The 18324-nt window shown below is 42.8% G+C and overlaps 4 protein-coding genes across 5 annotated transcripts; 1 reads left to right on the top strand and 3 right to left on the bottom strand.

Annotated features, from left to right (window-relative positions):
* Nucleotides 1–1416: 1416 nt before the first annotated feature.
* LOC113201985 (cytochrome c oxidase subunit 4 isoform 2, mitochondrial-like) lies at nt 1417–3458 on the bottom strand. 2 transcript variants are annotated; one of them, XM_052270541.1, is made up of 4 exons: nt 3332–3458; nt 3029–3263; nt 2565–2699; nt 1417–2377 (listed from the first exon to the last, which is right to left on the bottom strand). In XM_052270541.1, the coding sequence occupies exons 1-4, from the start codon at nt 3355–3357 to the stop codon at nt 2012–2014; spliced, it is 762 nt and encodes a 253-aa protein (XP_052126501.1). In that variant the 5' UTR covers nt 3358–3458; the 3' UTR covers nt 1417–2011. The 2 variants fall into 2 exon arrangements, with proteins under 2 accessions (XP_052126501.1, XP_026271795.2); XM_026416010.2 differs by lacking the exon at nt 3332–3458 and having other exon boundaries at nt 3029–3293.
* Nucleotides 3459–3593: 135 nt separating this feature from the next.
* LOC113202048 (coatomer subunit delta) lies at nt 3594–8247 on the bottom strand. The gene is made up of 11 exons (XM_026416103.2): nt 8119–8247; nt 7556–7595; nt 7216–7439; nt 6955–7134; nt 6634–6863; nt 6366–6536; nt 6093–6258; nt 5861–6008; nt 5667–5778; nt 5091–5295; nt 3594–4987 (listed from the first exon to the last, which is right to left on the bottom strand). Exons 1-11 carry the CDS (start codon nt 8119–8121, stop codon nt 4898–4900), a joined length of 1569 nt encoding a protein of 522 aa, XP_026271888.1. The 5' UTR covers nt 8122–8247; the 3' UTR covers nt 3594–4897.
* Nucleotides 8248–8302: 55 nt separating this feature from the next.
* Nucleotides 8303–10374, top strand: LOC113202050 (PCI domain-containing protein 2). The gene is made up of 8 exons (XM_026416104.2): nt 8303–8480; nt 8611–8652; nt 8757–8878; nt 8960–9226; nt 9314–9531; nt 9609–9709; nt 9789–9988; nt 10073–10374. Exons 1-8 carry the CDS (start codon nt 8445–8447, stop codon nt 10284–10286), a joined length of 1200 nt encoding a protein of 399 aa, XP_026271889.1. The 5' UTR covers nt 8303–8444; the 3' UTR covers nt 10287–10374.
* A 2-nt stretch (nt 10375–10376) lies between these two features.
* Nucleotides 10377–17103, bottom strand: LOC113202047 (mRNA (2'-O-methyladenosine-N(6)-)-methyltransferase). Its single transcript, XM_026416102.2, has 10 exons — nt 16952–17103; nt 16080–16352; nt 15861–15998; nt 15644–15777; nt 15394–15548; nt 14785–15276; nt 14533–14705; nt 14115–14431; nt 13764–14033; nt 10377–13686 (listed from the first exon to the last, which is right to left on the bottom strand). Exons 2-10 carry the CDS (start codon nt 16293–16295, stop codon nt 13422–13424), a joined length of 2160 nt encoding a protein of 719 aa, XP_026271887.1. The 5' UTR covers nt 16296–16352; nt 16952–17103; the 3' UTR covers nt 10377–13421.
* Nucleotides 17104–18324: the final 1221 nt, after the last annotated feature.

The raw sequence follows: 18324 nt of genomic DNA, 5'->3' as shown, positions 1-18324 counted from the left end.
CGGCACGTCCAACGGCACGTCCAACGGCACGTCCAACGGCACGTCCAACGGCACGTCCAAAGACATGTCCAAAAACATCTTTTATAGGTGCGTCCATAGACACGTTCATCCGTGTCCAACGGCACGTCCAAAGACAGGCCCAAAGACATGTCCATATCCGTTGGCACGTCCGTCCAACGGCACTCTCCTCCTCCTAAGACGTGTTCAAAGACATGTCCACTGGCACGTGCAAAGCTACACGTTCAGCGGTTCGTGCACCGTTCCGTGCAAAGACCTGGCACGACTCGGCACGACACGTCTAGCGGAGGCGGCAGGCGGCAGGTCCTCCCTCGGTAGCATCGCTGGGATACAATATTACGCCAAATCAACCAGCGCCATCGTCGTCCGCGCGGCACGGGCGAGGGGCAGAGCAGGAAGTGGGGGTCTCGGGGTCGGGCTCCGGCCAGGGACAGCGGGGAGGAACCGGGTCCGACGACGCAGCGGCGCAGGGGGACAGCAGAACCCGAGCTAAATCGTCCGTCATATTTCATGCGCGCGAGCATAGGCGTGACAGGCAGCCACTCTGCGGGGCCGCTGACAGAACAGCCCCGGGGACACGAGGGTGTGAGCGAGATAGAGCGCGAGAGAGAGAGGCGAAGGAAGACGGCGGGAGAGGCCCTTTCCACAGGTGCAGCCTTCCTTCGACGTTAGGAGACAGTCACGCAGTCCCGAGAAACAGAGGGGACGACGACGGGGGAGCGGCGTCAGGACCGTCAGGACAGGGACGCCGTAGGGGAGGCCGAGGGGGAGGCCGCATATAAAGCCACGACAGACAGCGGAGTGCGGCTATGGTCAGCACCTCGGGCGGGTCGGCGGGCGGACATTCAGACCCACATATTTCACGGGCGTGACGTGCGGGCGAGGCAGAGAGCGGGAGGGAGAGAGAGAGAGTGTGTGGGGCCAGGCGGGCGGGCGCTGGCGGGCAGGCAGGGTGGGCTCCGCATTTAGTGGGCTGGTGATCACACGCGCGGCCAGGCAGGCGGTCGGCAGGGGCAGCTCGGCCGCCCCGCGGGCCCGCGCCAGCGCGCCACATGTGTTCACACATGTGTTCACACATGTGTTCACATTGTCAGGCGCGGCAGGGGCTGCGGGTTCGCACGCGGGTCCATGTGGTGGCCGCAGTTTCTCCCCCTGTGTGTGTGTGTGTGTGTGCGTGTGTGTGTGTGTGTGTGTGTGCGTGTGTGTGCGTGTGTGTATGTGTTAGGCCGTGCGCCGCTGGAGGTGATTAAAGTATTATTTATTGAAAACCTCCCCAAAATATGTGTGCGAAACCGCATTGGGTGCAAGTTGTTTCAAGCGAAACGCAAAACGCATTCACAGTCTTATTGTTTTGTCAGAGTCGGTTCAAAAGGGTTGAATAAAACACAAATATAATTTGATAGCACTATATAATGCAGTAGTGAACACGTACAGCCTGTGACTTAAAAAACTAACAACGTAATCGGCATATTTTACACTACGAAACACTTGACCGTCACATGAAACGGTTGTCGTCTCCAACTGGCACAGAGGACCCCTCGCCGGCCGGCCGCGCGCTGCCCCCTGTGCAGGGCACTGCGCTCGCTCTGCGCGCAGACAATTAGGTCTGGGACGTAATTGCTTTTGCTTTGCTTTCAATTTCTTTGCGTTCCCGGCTGGCGCCTGCTCTGCAACGCGCCGCTCCGCTGCAGAGGGGGAGAGAGCGTCCCATGTGGGGGAGAGGGTGCCGGAGGGGGGGGGGCAGTGAAATAGTGGAGGTGCAATCTGCCTGCAGCGCTGGTCCGTGTCCCTCGCCAGTGGCTGCTCGCCCTCTGTGTCCCCGGCGGCGGCGGCCCTAGCCCAGCCCAGCCTGCCCTGACAGCAGCCATGGCCCATGGCCCCCGGGAGGTAGGCAGCCTCGGAGCTGTCGATGCACGCGTGCGTGGCGGGTCTGCCTACCCACCGCTCCACAGGGGCTACGGCCCGGGCTACGGCCCGCGCGCCGGGCGGCACGTCAGCGGACAGACGAGGCCGCCAGCCCCGCGCCGTCGTCCTGGTCCCGCCGCCCGCCCGAGTCGCTAGCCGCGCTCGCGTTGGCGTACTGCGGCAGCGGCTCGGCGTCCTTGGGCTTCCTGGCGAACAGCTCCTCCATCGGGTAGTAGCGGTCCCAGGGGTGGGCGTGCCACGGCGACGTCCAGCGGCTGTTCTCGTAGTCCCAGGCGGGGCCGACCGCGTGCCGACGGATCATCTCGTACAGCGTCCACGTCTTGTCGCGGTCCGACAGCAGGCCGTGCTCCGGGTACACGAAGGCGTAGCGCTCGCACCACAGCTCCAGCATCAGGGCCAGGCTGACGACCAGCAGCAGCGCCGCCAGGTGGTCCTGAGCAACACCAGTGTAACGTGATAGTCACCTTAATCACCCGAATCCTATGAAAATTACTTTTGAAACACAAAGAGCATTCACTTTTTGGACTGGGTGTCCGTAATCTATAATTTGTGTGCGCTTTATCTGTCGTAGAATCACAATTTGTTTTACATCGCGTGTGAAATCAGACCCGTGTACCGACCTTCCACTCGCCCGGAGGCTTGGCGAGGAACTCGGCAAAGGAGAGCTTGAAGCTGGCGCGGTACAGGGCCTGCTTCTCCTCGGCCGTGAGCAGTCTCCAGTCGCCGCGCTCCTTCTCGCGCAGGGCGTGGATCTCCTGCAAGCCGGTCCGGAGGGGTTACTCCGCTAGCGAGGCGTTGTATGGGCGTTGGAAGTTCAGTCGCGGGGTATCGCCATGGGTCCCCTGAGGGACACTTCACTAAAAAATAAAAGTCTACACCAAGGTCTACACCGTTAAAAAAACACAACAGAAAAGCCAGGAATATTCGAAAAATGAGAAAAAGGGCAATAGAAAATCCAGAAAAAACTGCGTAAGCTTGAATTTATAGTGAAGTATACCCGACGGGTGTCCCTGCCCAGACCATAACTGTGGGCAGGCACGCAACCGTCGTGCTCCCCTATCTTCCGCTATCGATGATACCCCACCTGGTTGTTTTCCTGCCAGCGGATGGCCGGGTAGGGGTAACGTTCGTCGTCGAAATAGTTAGGCTGACCGTTCTTGCCGTAGCCCACCACGTCCCGGTTGCCGATGAGCTCCCGGGGGTGTCCTGGCGGAAAGGCGGGCCTCGTGGAGTAGCTCAACCCGCCAGGAGGACGGCGACCGCTTTGGCCTCCGTGGGGGCAAGCGCGCGACAGGCGGGCCGGCAGCACCGGCAGGCACCTCCTGGCCAGGGCCGCAAGCGACATGTGGGCGCAGGGCACGTCCAACGGCACGTCACCGGCAGGCACCTCCTGGCCAGGGCCGCAAGCGACATGTGGGCGCAGAGAAGTCCCAGGAGTCCCAGCCGTGCAAGCAAAAGCAAACAGTCGGCTCTGCGGAAGGCGGCGCCTTGTGCGGGAGGCGGCTCAGCGTGAGAATGTGACAATGCGGACAAGGCTGCATGGCTCTATCGGGCCTATGGGGCTAATGGGTGAGCTTGAAGGGGCATCGGGAGCAGTCATCGTGCGCACCAGACCGCCACATGCCGCTCGAAGGATAAGTGCACTCGTGGCCGCGTATCAATATCGTTTATTTCACAAACAAACAAAAAATAGATAGACAAGAAGTAGAGCGTTCGATTAAAAAGTTACACAAAAATTAAACAAAACAACTAAGCATAATATATGGTGGATGCCATACAACTTATACTGTCTTTACCGACCACTTCCCCTAATTCGTCAACAAAATAGAATCTTTTCAGTTCCTTACAGGGCATTATGATCAATGATCATTCACCAATCTATGCAGTCGTGAAACTTTACATGGAATGACATGTATAGATAAGAGTATGAGATTTTAAAAAAATAGCTGTTTTGATGCACATTTCTGAATTTTGGGGTGGTCTATGAAATATAAATGCTGTGGACAACATCAGAAATCAACGATTTAAGATAGGCAATATCCAAACAACTATGCAACTGGAATTTTGCCAGTTTGCTTTAAGTGTTGAAAGGGCTACCAAACCCATCAAAAATGTGCAAAACTTCTACCACATGGGTAATTTTATGAGTACATTTTCTCAGATGTAAAAATTTGCGTGCAAGCATTATCTTAAGGGAATTTTACGGTCACTCAAGTGGAAATATCAAAATAAAACAGGACCAAGTGAACCTTGAGAAATGAGTAGCATCACCACTGTTTCAACTCAGAAATATTCCAGAACAACCACCTCATCTTGAGGGGTGATGAATCTTATTCCCATATGGTCAATTTCAAATGATTATAATCCTGTTCAATAGCATTATTTAGATGGATTCAGAGTTCACAAAACACAAGCACGAGTACCACGCCAGGCGTGACGAAAGTCAGTCTCTCAATGGCTATGTAAAGTTGTGGGCGTTAAAATCACGCTTGCGCTTTGTGAACTAACTCTGAACCAACCATAAGAAGTTATATCTCATTGATGTCTATATTCACAACTGTACTGTACAAGTCAACAGAGTTATTCTTATCAAGTTCTATCCCTGGAGCTCTATACAATTCTGTGCCTACAAATATTTACAAGAGTAGATGACATATACTCAAAATTAAAATGCCCTGCCTTGGAATAAAGTGAAAATTAAAATATGTGCTCATAGAGATGATTTCTGTACAGATCATAGAATAGAATAACTTTTTCCATGCAAAAAATACTGAATTTAAAAATTGATCCATAATTCTATTTTTTTACAAATTCATTCTTTCTACAGATGCAATGTTGAGAAAATTCAAAGGCTTCAGGGTACAATCATCATGTTCAATGCATACATATTTTTCTCATTTATCACGATTACAAACCTTGTTTACAAAGTACATGACCCCTTCAAAACTAACATCTAAACAATTTCATATTTATCTGTGAAAAGAACAGTCTCTGATGAATACTTCGCAGGTGAATTATCATCAACTTGTAGCACTTCGGTGATCTAGAATTACAAAAGCAAATGCACAAGGTCACAGTTAAAAAGTTTGTGATTTGTAAGATATAAGATTTACTTTCACCAAAGGGTAAAACTCCATCTCACTTACCTTCAAATTTGCATAAGACTGTTTACAGACAAAGTTGACTTGCAGAGGGAAAAAGTCATCTGGGTTACAATTGGGTGCTGAGAATTCAAGTGATCCAGTCTTGTTGGACGAATCAAGGATGGTCATAGACCATATCAATACATTTTTTCGAGAGTCATGATTATATTCGCCATCACACTCAGCAACTACAGGATTACATCCAATACTGAAAAAAAGAAAACAGATAAATACAGTAGGAAATATTTTTGTTAAAATCAAGCTAGGATAGAGACCTGCAACGAGCAAGCTATGCGAGCTATGCTAGCTATGCGAGCTATGCTAGCTATGCAAGCTATGCTAGCTATGCTAGCTATGCGAGCTATGTGAGCTATGCTAGCTGTGCTAGCTATGCGAGCTATGCAAGCTATGCTAGCTGTGCGAGCTGTGCGAGCTATGCTAGCTATGCGAGCTATGCTAGATATGCGAGCTAGGGCCGTTCTTTGGCAGGTGGGAGGGGGGTAGAAATGGTGTTTAGCTTGCAAAGCTTGCTCATTGCAGGTCTCTAGGCTGGGATATAGAAAGTTTTTTGAGACTTACGAAAGAGGAATGGTGATGCACACTTCGTTTAACTCCAAATGAGTATGTTCCAGTTCATACTCAATATTAACATCACACCCTCCTTGTCCATTTTCAGATGGCCAGCAGTTGACTAGAATAAAAGTTATAGATATTAATTTTTTTTCACATTTTAGACTGGAATTGAATAAAAAACAAGGTAGGTGCAGACTCACTTGACAAGGGGACAGAAGACTCATCAGTGGAGTGGAATCTCCACTTGAGAACACCAACATCTGTTTGCATTGGAAAAGGCTTACCAGGATTCTTCAAACCAATTTGCGACTTCAGTTTGAACAGTTCCTTGTCAACATTTGGATGTGTCTTGTAAGGATCAAGAGAAAACATGTATTAAAAACTTAGATCAAACATTAGACAAAATTCTGACAGAATAAATAATTTTAATACCTGTAGCTGAATACCACGTTGATCTTTGTTCTCCAAGCTTACACGAATGCGTCCAAATTTCTCATCACTGATTCTCAGGGTGGCAAATCCATGTACCTCCAAATTTCGTACTCCACCATCTCTGCCAATTTCAACAACCATTCTCTCTTCCAGCCGTAAATGAATCCTACAAGTTGAATTTAAATAGTAAATTGTAAGCAAAATAAATTATGTGAAAGGTAAAAATGGACTAATTTTTGGTCAGAGAAACCTTGACTGAGTAATATAACTTACGGGTCAGCATTTTCAGGTGGTGCAGTAGAGATTTTTTGTGATGTGCCAGTTGGTTTGTTTGCAACAGGGGCAGCAACATTTTCTCCCTCTGATTTCAGTGACTCAATAAATGACTCAGCATCTCGACCCTTGTTGGTCAATTTCATTGCCTTAGTAGGTCCAGCAGGCTTCCTGTAAAGATCGTAACAGTATGATCAACTTCACTCATGATTTTTCTTTCTAAAATTATCAGAAAACAAAGGAATTCTATTGTACTCAATCTACATACGAAATAGGAGTGTACGATGAACGAGGAACATCACTGGTAACATTATCAGCACTTGATTTAAAGTTTGAGCCACCCCCCATAGCAGACATTGTGCTATTAGCACCAAAACCTCCAGATCCACCATAACTGCTTGATCCTCCTTTGATTCCGCGTTTAGCATTTTCCATTTTTTGACGATGCAATTCCTTGGCTTTTTCACGCATTTTGTTCTTTGCCTCACGTTCTTGTGTCTGCAAATAGCAAGTTAGGAAGGTTTTAACGTGTCCAATACAGTAAGTAGAAAATCAACAACAAAATTGCAATACAGAAATAGAAATTCACCTGGCGAACAGCTTGGTACACTTTTTCTTCATGAGAATCCATCTCAACAAAAGTACGAATTTGAGCTAAGTTAACACTTTCACGATAACCCAGGGCCACAATTTCATCAAATGCAAAAATTAGATTGAAAGCATTGTCCAAAATTTCAGCCTCATCCATGCTGTGACAATATTCAGGTATCTAAAATGAAATAAAAAGAAAACCCATAAATAGTTGAATTAAGCAAATTGGATAATTTAAAAATAAAACAAACATACATACCACTCGAGAAAAGAGTCGGAGTGTTTCCAGGTCTTCCAAGATATTGCTAGCTTTGGTGGTAATTAGCAGCATATAGAGGCGATCTAATGGCTGATACACATATCTCACCGATTCTGTCTCAACAAAAGTGTGCTGTTTCCCAGATGACATAAGCTTAGGGAAAGCTGACAATAACCCTTCTATGCGGGCTTTCGTCATCTCCACGAATTGACGGGAAAATATAACTGTCAAAACAGATGTAAAAGTTTGAATAGATATAAATCATACACGCATGTAAGTTTGAAATTTGGCAGGTACAGGAAACGGCAAGGAAAGGAAAATCAATAGTTTATAACTTTACCTTTGCCCGCTTTGGTGCAAACTGCTGCTGCAATGAGCACCTGCAACATGAAATAATTCTGTCTTAAAGAATGGAAGGGAACCAAACATTTGGCTGTATCTGCTCTTCGGAACAACTGTCAATCCTCTATTATAAGAATCTTTAATTTGAGAACAACCAAGCAAAGGAATAATTGGATTACAGAAGAACTTCGGTGAGAAACAAATAAAACTCATATCAAAGTGATGAAAACATCTTGAATGACAGCAGCACAAGACGAGATCATAACAATATAGGTTAGTACTATGATACAGGTGTTTCATCAGGTTGACTTTTCAAGCACAAACAAAAATGCACACAGTCATTTTGAATGTTCAAGAAATAAGTGTAAACGGTTTTTAAGTCGCCAAACGTAGAGGCATTGATTTATGTCAACAGCAATAAAACATTCAAACGATAGAAATACAGAACACGTCAAATTGTTTACCGCTAAGAGCCTAACACTAATGCATGACATATAAAGCCTACAAACCATATAATACACTATTACCATACAAGAGCATAACAAATTTTATTGTTCGTACCATTTTTAGCTGATGAAAAGATCTAACAAACTTTAAAACCAATAAAACAACATTGACTCTGGTGACGTGGGATTGAACTTGTCAGCTGCTATTACCCCCACAGCCTTCTACCGGGAAAAACAAAACGTTGGTTTGGGGCAGTGATCATACCGGAAGCGGAGATAGCGGATAGCACATAACCTGCACAAAAAGGCGGTTCCTACAACGTTACGTGTAGAGACATTTTTAAATGTGTATTGTATTGTTTTCAAAGCCGGTTCTATGACTTCATGACAAAATCCTTCTTATTGTTTTAAGTATAGTAGTGTAGAGGCTAACGTTTTGAAATGAATAATTACACTATAAACAAGTACTTGGATGAGGTATGTTGTATATTGTCTAAATTTGTCCCCTCCTGTTTTAAATACTTCTTTTATCATAATCATAATAAGCTGTCAAGGTTATGTTTTCTTATTGTAAATGGTTTTATCCTCTGTATGTTTATAATGTTAGGTATCAAATGCCTGGCGCACTAGAAACCCAGTTGGCTTATCCGTAAGTAAATGATGTTCCAAATTTACTCTAGAATATGTAATAAGTCATTCTTTGATCTGTGTTTATATCGGTTAAAACCTAATGCGCATAATTTACTATTTCAGAATTTGCTGTCATTGAGGCATTGTCACATTGCTAGTTCTAAATTGCATCTCCCTGATGCAGGTAGTGCAGTTGAAAGATTCCTTCAAAATCCCTTAGACGAAGTTGTTGTTGCTCACCTAAGGTATATCATTTACATATCTTGGAATTAGATTTATATTTGCTTGTCAGTATACCATGTGATCATATTTGTCTACTCTTCTAGGGTGATATGGGCACTCCAGACACCAGACTATGCAGAGGCCTATCGCTGCCAATCATTGGTGGTACAAGCATTTTCACGAATGCTCTTAGCATGTCGAGATGACAACTGGCTTTTGAAAGCTATGTTCACTGTTTGTCTTGACCTGAGACTTCTGGCCATTCAGGCTGACAAGCATAATTCAGACAAAGGCTTTGGTAAATCTATGGAAGCTTTAGAAAAAGCAGCAGAATGCTTTATGTCTTGTTTCCGAGTCTGTGCCTCTGATAAGTACGTTGAGTTTGATTTCATGCGTATTCAGTGAGGTTTAGAATAAGTCTTTATCATGTAACTTTCTTTTTCTAAAAACTTAAACAGTCGAGCCACTAATGATGACACCAAAAAATGGGGTATGATGTCTCTAGTTAACCAACTCTTCAAGGTTTATTTTCGTGTCAACAAGTTGCATCTATGCAAACCTTTAATAAGAGCTATTGACTCATCCCCTTACAAGGATCTTTTTCCTGTCAGCCAACAAGTGACATACAGATATTATGTGGGTCGTAAGGCCATGTTTGACAGTGATTACAAGACAGGTAGGATTGTCTTACATTTTTATCTGTTACATAGTAAATATGTATTCAATTATATCTATCATTTACCTCTTTATTAGCTGGAGAATATCTTACATACGCATTTGAAAGATGCCATAAACAATCTAAACGTAACAAAAGACTCATATTAATTTACTTGGTGCCAATTAAAATGATTTTGGTATGTATTTTTGTAACACTTTCCGACTAGATTTGTCTACCTGTCATCATTTGCCACCTTCCTTTTTTTTCTTTTGTAGGGCTACATGCCACAGAGGAAACTTCTTGAAAAATATGATTTACTCCAATTTTGGGAGCTGGTTCAGGGTGTTCAGTCAGGTGATGTACGCCGCTTAAATGAAGCAATGCGGCAGCATCAGAAATTTTTTGTTCAGTGTGGTATTTACCTTCTCTTGGAAAAACTAAAAGTTATAGCATACCGCAATCTTTTTAAAAAAGTGTAAGTCTCTCACTATGTTTCTTGTTTACTCACTCACCTTTTATTTTAAATATTCCTCCAATACTAATTGAAATTGTCTCTCAGGTATCTTCTTCAGAAAACTCATCAGATATCCATGGAGGCCCTTCTCTGTGCTCTAAAAATGATGGATATAGAGGACATTGATTTGTCTGAGACCCAATGCATTGTTGCTAATCTCATCTATGAAGGAAAGATAAAAGGCTACATCTCTCACCAACATCAAAAGCTTGTGGTCAGCAAACAAAATCCATTCCCTCCCCTCAGCTCTTTGGAGTAATCTGTTGTTTTGTTTTTTGAAAAATAGGAGATGTACAGTAATTTCAAATAAAATCCCTACCAGAATTGGACAGGAAAACTAAAGAAAAGATGTTTCTCATAAGGTTATTTTAATTCTTCCATATCTTTGTACATGTGTCTCAATATTTACATATAGTCATTGACATTAGTAAACAAAATGTTACATAGAAGTACAGAGTAAAAACGCTGCATTTAAAAAAATTGATATTCATTGCGTTTATATATCAGGTACAACATTCATGGAGCAAAGGTTATTTTCTTTAAGTTAAAGTGGAACAAACAGCAACAATGCAGATGCCAAATTGCAAACAAAAAAAAAAGCCTTTTCTCCTGCAGTGTCTGAATTACACTTCATAGCCGTGAAATGAAACTACATAATATTTAATAAGGTCCACATTGAATGAGATTGAAGCTAAGACCACTCTGATGCATAGGACTTTTAGAGGGACGGTTATTTCAAAGACATGAACTTTACAGGCTCCAACAACAGTGTCCTTAGTAAGAACCATGTGTGGTTTCAGCCCAATGACAAAGTCAGAATGTGAGAGACTGAACCTAAGCATCAAATTGATACAAGGACACAAAAAATATAGGTCTATGTGTAGGGGAAGTAGATTTAAATTTGAGATCCAAAAAGAGAAAGAGGAAAATAGACCACAAAGACTGTAAGAAAAGCCCTGTTGAATAAAATATGACATGGCTTTTATCAATCATAGTGTGATGTTAATTTAGTTGCATGTGAAAATAATTAAAGTACACTACTGCAAAATCCTAAAAAAGTGCTATCAATCAGGACAAGTCATTAGAGTACTTACAATGCAGTAGCGTAATAAAAACTATGACATCTGGTGCCTCGAATCATTCACTGTCCATATTGATGCAATCTAGTTGATGTTTATAATTCTTCAACCATGATGCTCACAGCTAACTTATCAGCAATTGCATTCTATGCCTCCACATGTTTTCTTTATTCAAAGATCTCATTCACATTGCTTATTGATTTAAAAAAATAGAGCAAGAGTTCTCGGACTTCCCCTGAATGGCAAGGGATCAATTTAATGGACAAGGGAAAATAAGATAAAAAGTACAGAAAGTATTGGGACCTCCACAAAAATACTTTTAACCAAACAATGAAAACACTGCACATTTTTACATATGGCACATAAATTGAATGAAATGAATAATAATCTTTAAAAATGTATATGTTAGAATCCAGTCTTTGTGGTGTACTGAATTTACTTCAATTCCTAGACACATCATAATGGTTAAGTATTTTGTCAAGAAATGTGGAAATACAGTAACCATGACCAAATATCTTGACCCAAATGCAAAATATGACATATCACAGAACAAAAAACTGAATGTGCCAGCTGAATTCAAGTAAATGCAGTAAAATTTTAAAATCATTAATTACAAACTAGAATTTATTGATGACCAGAAAGCATATTATACGGATTAAATTTCCAAAATATTGAAAGATTTGCACCTCCAATTTTCTCTGGTTTTCACAGTACAACAAAACCAGCCATCACCAGCTCCCTAAATTAAAAAGACATTAAACAATGGCTCTGATTAACAATTTTGAAGTTTCAGATTGAACTTCTTTACATGATAAAACACAACAAGTTAGGAGACAAGAAAATTTCATCCTCATGAGATTAGCAAAATCAACACACTTGGAAAGAATAATGTCAATACACACAAAATCTTACTAATGAACTAGAGAGCTACCAAACTGAAGCAGTAAATGTTCGCTTGCTTGATATGGTAAGCATGTTTTAAAAAAGGCAAGAAAATTTCAATTGTGCACAGTAATTTGATAAATCCATGTTCAATAAACATTGATTAATTAAAAAATGAATCTGCCACATGATGCAGCAATCTAAAAATAAAAGGGAAATTTGATAAGAAAATGTAGGTACACAATAGCATCAAATAATGGATAATGGTGTGTACCAAATCAAAGTTAAGTAAAAACAAATTTATGAGCCAAAGTTAGATCCTAATTTGGAGTTCTGGTAATAGGCCTACTGTGCTACCTAATCGATACAGGTATAGCACTAACATATTTTTGAACTAAGGTTAAAACATTCATGCGCAGCTCAACTTTAAAATACTGTACAAGGCTTTTGCCAATCACAGCGCACCTATTAAGAGGATTGATACACCAACTGAAGCTGCATATATATACACAACTATGTACTATGTACCATATAACTTGAGTCCCTGCAACATGCAAGTGGTTTACACAATTCATAACATACAAATAGAAATATATCAAACAATATCACTTAAGAATATACTTCCGACTACTGTAATGTTACCAAGACATAACCGGCATATAACAAGTACAAGAAAATGACTTCATTACATTACGTAAGCAACAAATGTTTACGACAAATTTAACCTAAGTTCCCAGGCCCTGTCAAATAAACTACAAGGAAGAGCTTCCTTATGATGAGATAAAAGCTTCAATTTTGAGAGGAGAGTTAGACAGCAATGTAGGTGCAGATCTTAAGCAATTAAAAGCAGGTCAAATATTTTCATTTTCAATTTTAGTATGGGATTTAAACAAGAGGAACTGACAAAATTAATTTCGGTGAGATTCATTTGACTTGCACAAACAGTTCACAAATGAAGATAATTTTAACTATGAGTACTTCCGAGCAGGTCAAAGTATAAAACAGAACAAAGGGTCATTTTTAAATTTTAAAAATACTAAAATGTAAAAATTAACAATAATAGTCACGCAAAAGGTTAGAATTTTGGCAAATATTTGACCCATTCATAGTAAGCAATTTCAAACAAACGAGAAGAAAAGAATGGAATGAGAATTCAGGATTAAGACCTTTTCAAGCATTGGATAACCACATCAAACACTTTTTCATTTTTCTTGCACTGCTGAATTTTGGTCCTCATTTGCTTTAGGCATCACATTTGAGGCTATAGTACTTGCTGGGATAGAAATATCTTCGTTATCTTGGCTCTTTGCTGATGGTACATTTCTTTGTACTGACGGATTAGACATTTCTGGGTTTGTAGGAACCGGTTTTGACTCATCTAACTGCTGAGAGGAGGATGGACTCCCCTCTGCAGGGGAGTCCGGACACCTTTGTCAGACAGGCAGTTCAGCAGGCGCTTTGTCAGGAGGAGTATGAGGATTTAATGCAGCTGGTGCTAACTGCGCAGGAACATTCTCAGAGGGTGCCCTGTGAGGTGAGAGAAGCTCCTGCCGATCCCTTTCCCTTTCTCTTCCTGGTCTGAAAGCTTCTAATAAAGCTTCAACTCTGTCTTCAGATGGGCCCCATTGCTGATAACCAGCAGCATTTTGAAGCCAAACAACCATGGTACCATGAGGACATTTTATGTTCAACTCATTCCTATGCAAGAAAAAATAAAGGTGAGCAAACTATCACAGAGAAAACATTTCTATCAAAATAAAAATAATATGACATACTTAGGAACAACATGTTGATATCCATGGCGATATTCATGCTCAGTGCCTGGCACAACAACCTGTTTTCTTTTGAAGTGACTTGCTTCTAATTTCAATAAAGCATTAGGTGCAGGGTCCCTCCAATCAGGAATAAAGACAACAAATGAAAGAGGTTCAGCAGAATCTGATAAAACTCTTTCCATATGGTTCACCATAGCCTCCATTAATTCTTCACTAAAAGGGGGATTTGCAGCAAAAGACCCACTGACTGGCTTAAAATCAAGGAATGGCCTGATATGGAAAAATAAAGATATTTAAGAACCTTTTAAGATGCAAAAACAATAATAAAAATGCACATTTGAATGCACTCACCCTCTTGATCCAAAGTAAGTATCAGTATCAGCAAATGCTGAACTAAACTGTCTGAAGTAACAATTCAAGGGTGAAGAAAAACACTCAAATGACACTCCGAATGTTCGATGAAGGGATTCCATAACAGTGATAGGAAGAGCTCCTTGTGTGGCTTGTCCCTCATAAATTCCATGGTTAGAGCTTGAGGAATTGGATGAACTACTGCTTGGGCCAGTATAGCCAAGGAATGTATTGTATCTCTTCAAGAGGCACCACACACGAGGTAAAAACATTTCAAATTTCTTATCGTCAAAACAGTTATATCTGTACAGTTGCTCCTGAGGAAGAAAAGCAAAGTTTTTAGCACTAGTTTACAGATTTAATTGGAACTTCAGTACTTATAGCAGTATTTAATGATGTTAAATGTTATACAACATACCAGTTTCTGTAAATGTGTATTGTTTATTGTGACAGCATCACCTTGAAATCGTAACACAGTTTGTTCTCTTTCTGGCAAATATTCTATGTGTGGGAGCCTTGGGCAAGGCACGGAAAACTGCACCGCATAACATAACACCTTCCTTAAGTTTGGCATTTGAGGTGGTGCAATTACTGTTAGAACAAGATACATTGTTTCATTAAGTTCTTAGTCCTCAATGATTTAAGTACCCCAAAAATAGTTTAAGTATACCTTGAATTCCCTGTTCCTTTAGGAGATCTCGATGCTTTTCTTTCACCTTCTTGGCATGATCAGCTGATAGATTGTAAATTTTTTGGCAAATACCTTCCACTGAACCCTTGACTGCCTCTGCAAGATGTGGTTGACACTGCTTTTTTAAATGATTTAAACGCTCTTGAAAATCTTCGTATGTAGCACCAACTGTTCTTCTGAGCCACTGGAAGGTGTCCTCAGCTTGCCACTTAACAATTTTTCTACTCTCAGCAGATGGATTTCGATCAATCATTTTCTTAGCAGCTTCAGCATATCTTGATAACTGTTTGCGAGCATCTCCAGTAAACTTTGGTCTTACTAATTTGAGAGGAATGTCATTCATAATCTCTTTGTACATGCACATAGAGATCTCTGGAAAGCAATGCGATGGCAATAAAGGATCCACTCCAGTATCAAGGACTTTACGTTCCATGAGCCAGCGGTTGAAAGAATCTTTGGGAGCATCAATTGCTGAAAATAAAGAGAAAATGTTTTAAGTGATGGTAAGTAAAGCTTGTTATATGTTTGGACAATTGAGGAAAATGTGCAAATCTTCAATAAGGTGATAAATTAAGTAAACAAACTCACATTCTCTTGAATGGCAAAGTTCTTGATAACACTGTCTTAATTTCATGAGAAGGCTGCACCGAAAAGCCTCTATTTCAGGATGAGGGTGCAGTAATGTTGATGGTTGTCTTTCATAAATTACTACGTTTGTAGAAACTTCCAGATCCCAAGGACCACTGAAACAAAAACAATTTCAACCCAATGTAGAGATTTAAGACACATGTCACATGTTTTTTTTGTTTGTTTTTTTGCCAAGACAAAGAATACTCACGGTAGAATCATAATTTTCTTGAGAGGTGGGGCACCTACACCTTCTTCTGATGATCTTCTTTTCAGACCCAAATTATGATTGGGTCCGTTTGTGGGTGGTCCACATATACCTAAAGGGTCTGTAATTGGATCAAACTGGGGGAAAAAAAGGCTTTTTAATGGGGGGTTCAGGTTAGGAATTTTATACAAATGCCAGGAAGATGTGAATGCTGTATCACCTGTGGTTTGGGCATAGGCATCTCCCACATAGACTCATTTGTGACTCTGTTAAAGTAGTAAGGCCTGTTTTCTCTTTTACTCCAACACTTTTCCCATCCTTGTTGGACTAGTTCCATGGGAAGTGGCATTGCAGCATTCTACAAACATGAAAATTTAAAATGGCAAATAGAACAATAATTTAATCCATCGAGCATAAGATATTTGGTCGTAAAACATACAGGTGACATAGGTACAGCTGGGCTGTCAGGCATTTTCATTGGGATATGAACTGCCATGTTTTGCATGACCATAGGTGGCTGCGAGCCATCATGCGGCATGTTGTGGATAGGATGAGGCATTGGAGTTGAATGTGTTATAGGTACAGATTGGTGTAAAGCATCCCAGGTTGATGAACTAGCCATTGTTGTGACCAACTCTGGCTTGACTTCATTCATTATATAAATAAATGGCGGCAGAGACCGCTCGTCCTTGATTATTTCAATCCTGATCAACTGTAACAAGAGCAAAGTGTATAAATAAAAATACAGATACAATGTGAGCTGCAAGTGCAAAATGTTGGCTAAAAATATAATTTGAAATGGAACACAAAAAAGGATTTGATGTCCAGCTCTAAAAGTCCTTAAAAGCACACAATGTTAAAGGAATGTTATATGCAAGTCAGTTATTTGCCACCAAATCTCAACTCAGTTCACATCTCCTGAGAGCTAAACCGAATTGCTAAGGTAAATTTTGAAACAAATCGAATAACACCTATCCACATTATTGGTAAATTTGTTTGGTGCCAGAGAAGTATTTGAAAAGCTTGAATGTTGCTGCCCCACTGTTTGACAAACGTTTGTTTGCCAACACATGTAGCAGACAATGATTGAATACTTCAGAATTCTGTCACAAGTAGGTGGTGTTACTATCCAGAGAACGCGAGAAATCTTGAGGGGGTGATAAGAGAAGAAAGCACAAGCCAATACAAAAGATTGTTTTGGACCAGAATTAACAGTAATATCACAGAGAGGGGTTCGCATTATCATAAAGGGAGAACTAAAAAGTCACGCCCTCGCAATAATTTTTGGGTAGAATTGCGCTTGGTACTTACAAATAGTGTTTGGTAACATTATTAAGACAAATATGTTTGATTAACAGGCATTAATTCATGATTTTCTGCACAAGAATCGACGCAATTCATCCGATGATGACGCCATTTGCTCTCTGATCGGCTTGAGGGTGCGTTCCCCAAACAGAATGTTTGCGTTGCGTCTCGTGACGGAGACTGGTCAGCGCGGTCGTTTGGGTGTCGTCGTCAGACCGCTAGAGGGCGCTGCTTTTTGAAAAGGGGCGGGATGATGCGAGATCAACGCAGAAACTGGGGTGGTCTTTCCCTTTTGTCATTGGGTGACGTGGATTGCGTGGATTCTTTCCACGCATTTGGGAATGAGGTGCGGTGCGGTGAAAGTATCATGTGCTGTGACCAAACAAAAACTACGTACCTCTGTCTTTTATTTCTTCTAATTTTCAGGTTGTATGTTTGTACATGTCGTGTCCGCACGCGCACCGCGCAACCAGCGCACCGCACAACACCTCAGCCCGCAAGGTGCCTCACCATCACTCACGTGTATGCATTGGAAACAATGGGGGGTGGGGGTGGGGGTGAGGGTTGTTTTGTGGCTTTCAACCCTCTCTCAACCTATGGGCACGCGACCCCCCCCCCTCCCCCCTCGACTAACCCCCGTTGAGGCACAAACAAGGGGGGGAGGGATAAGAAGGCGGGGAGGATACGAAAGCTGAGCCAGAGAATGTGGGAGCCGACGGCTGCTCGGCAAATAAAGGGAAGGGCTGCATCGGGCCCCCGCACGCACGCTTTTATTATTCAGCGTCGTGTGGCGCAGCCCGGGCGCAGCCCGGGCGCAGCCCCCGAGAAGTAGGCCACGGCTGTCCGCAGTCCTGCGCAATGCGGTGGCAGTTGGCCCCCGCGACCCAGCCAACCCCATACAGCTTGGGGACGTAAATGTGGTCTGCGCGCACCGGAAAAATAAAAAGGCACTTTCCTCCACTAAAGTTTAGGGAAGCGCCACGTGTGTGAGAGCAGTAGTGCACGCGCCGCGTGAGTGGCAGGCGGGGCTTTAGGGCGCGGGGCCGCGCGCACGCCATAGGCACGCCGCCACCCCCCAAAGCCCCAAGGCCGGAAGCTCCAGGAACCCGCACCCCACCCCCTTCTTGTCGCACCTTGCACCGCCAAGCAGGGCTTGGCTTGGCGTGCCCCCATTTATTCTCTACGCCAAGTCTCATCCACCTGTTAGGCAAAGTTAGGTGGCAGGTGGCAACTTACCGCCTCGCCACAGCGAATAGCAAGGCAGACCATCACAACCTGATCACAACCCGATCGCTACCCCTCTCCCCCACCCCCTTTTCCATTTCCAACGACGCAGATACTTCTGGTCTTCCCTCTCCCTGTGCAACCTGCCCCCCCCC

Source organism: Frankliniella occidentalis, unplaced genomic scaffold (genome assembly GCF_000697945.3).
Source record: "Frankliniella occidentalis isolate FOCC.00 unplaced genomic scaffold, Focc_3.1 Scaffold126, whole genome shotgun sequence".
Lineage (NCBI taxonomy): Eukaryota > Metazoa > Arthropoda > Insecta > Thysanoptera > Thripidae > Frankliniella > Frankliniella occidentalis.
Note: the sequence above shows the minus strand (reverse complement) of the source record. Positions and strands in the feature narration are given on the sequence as shown.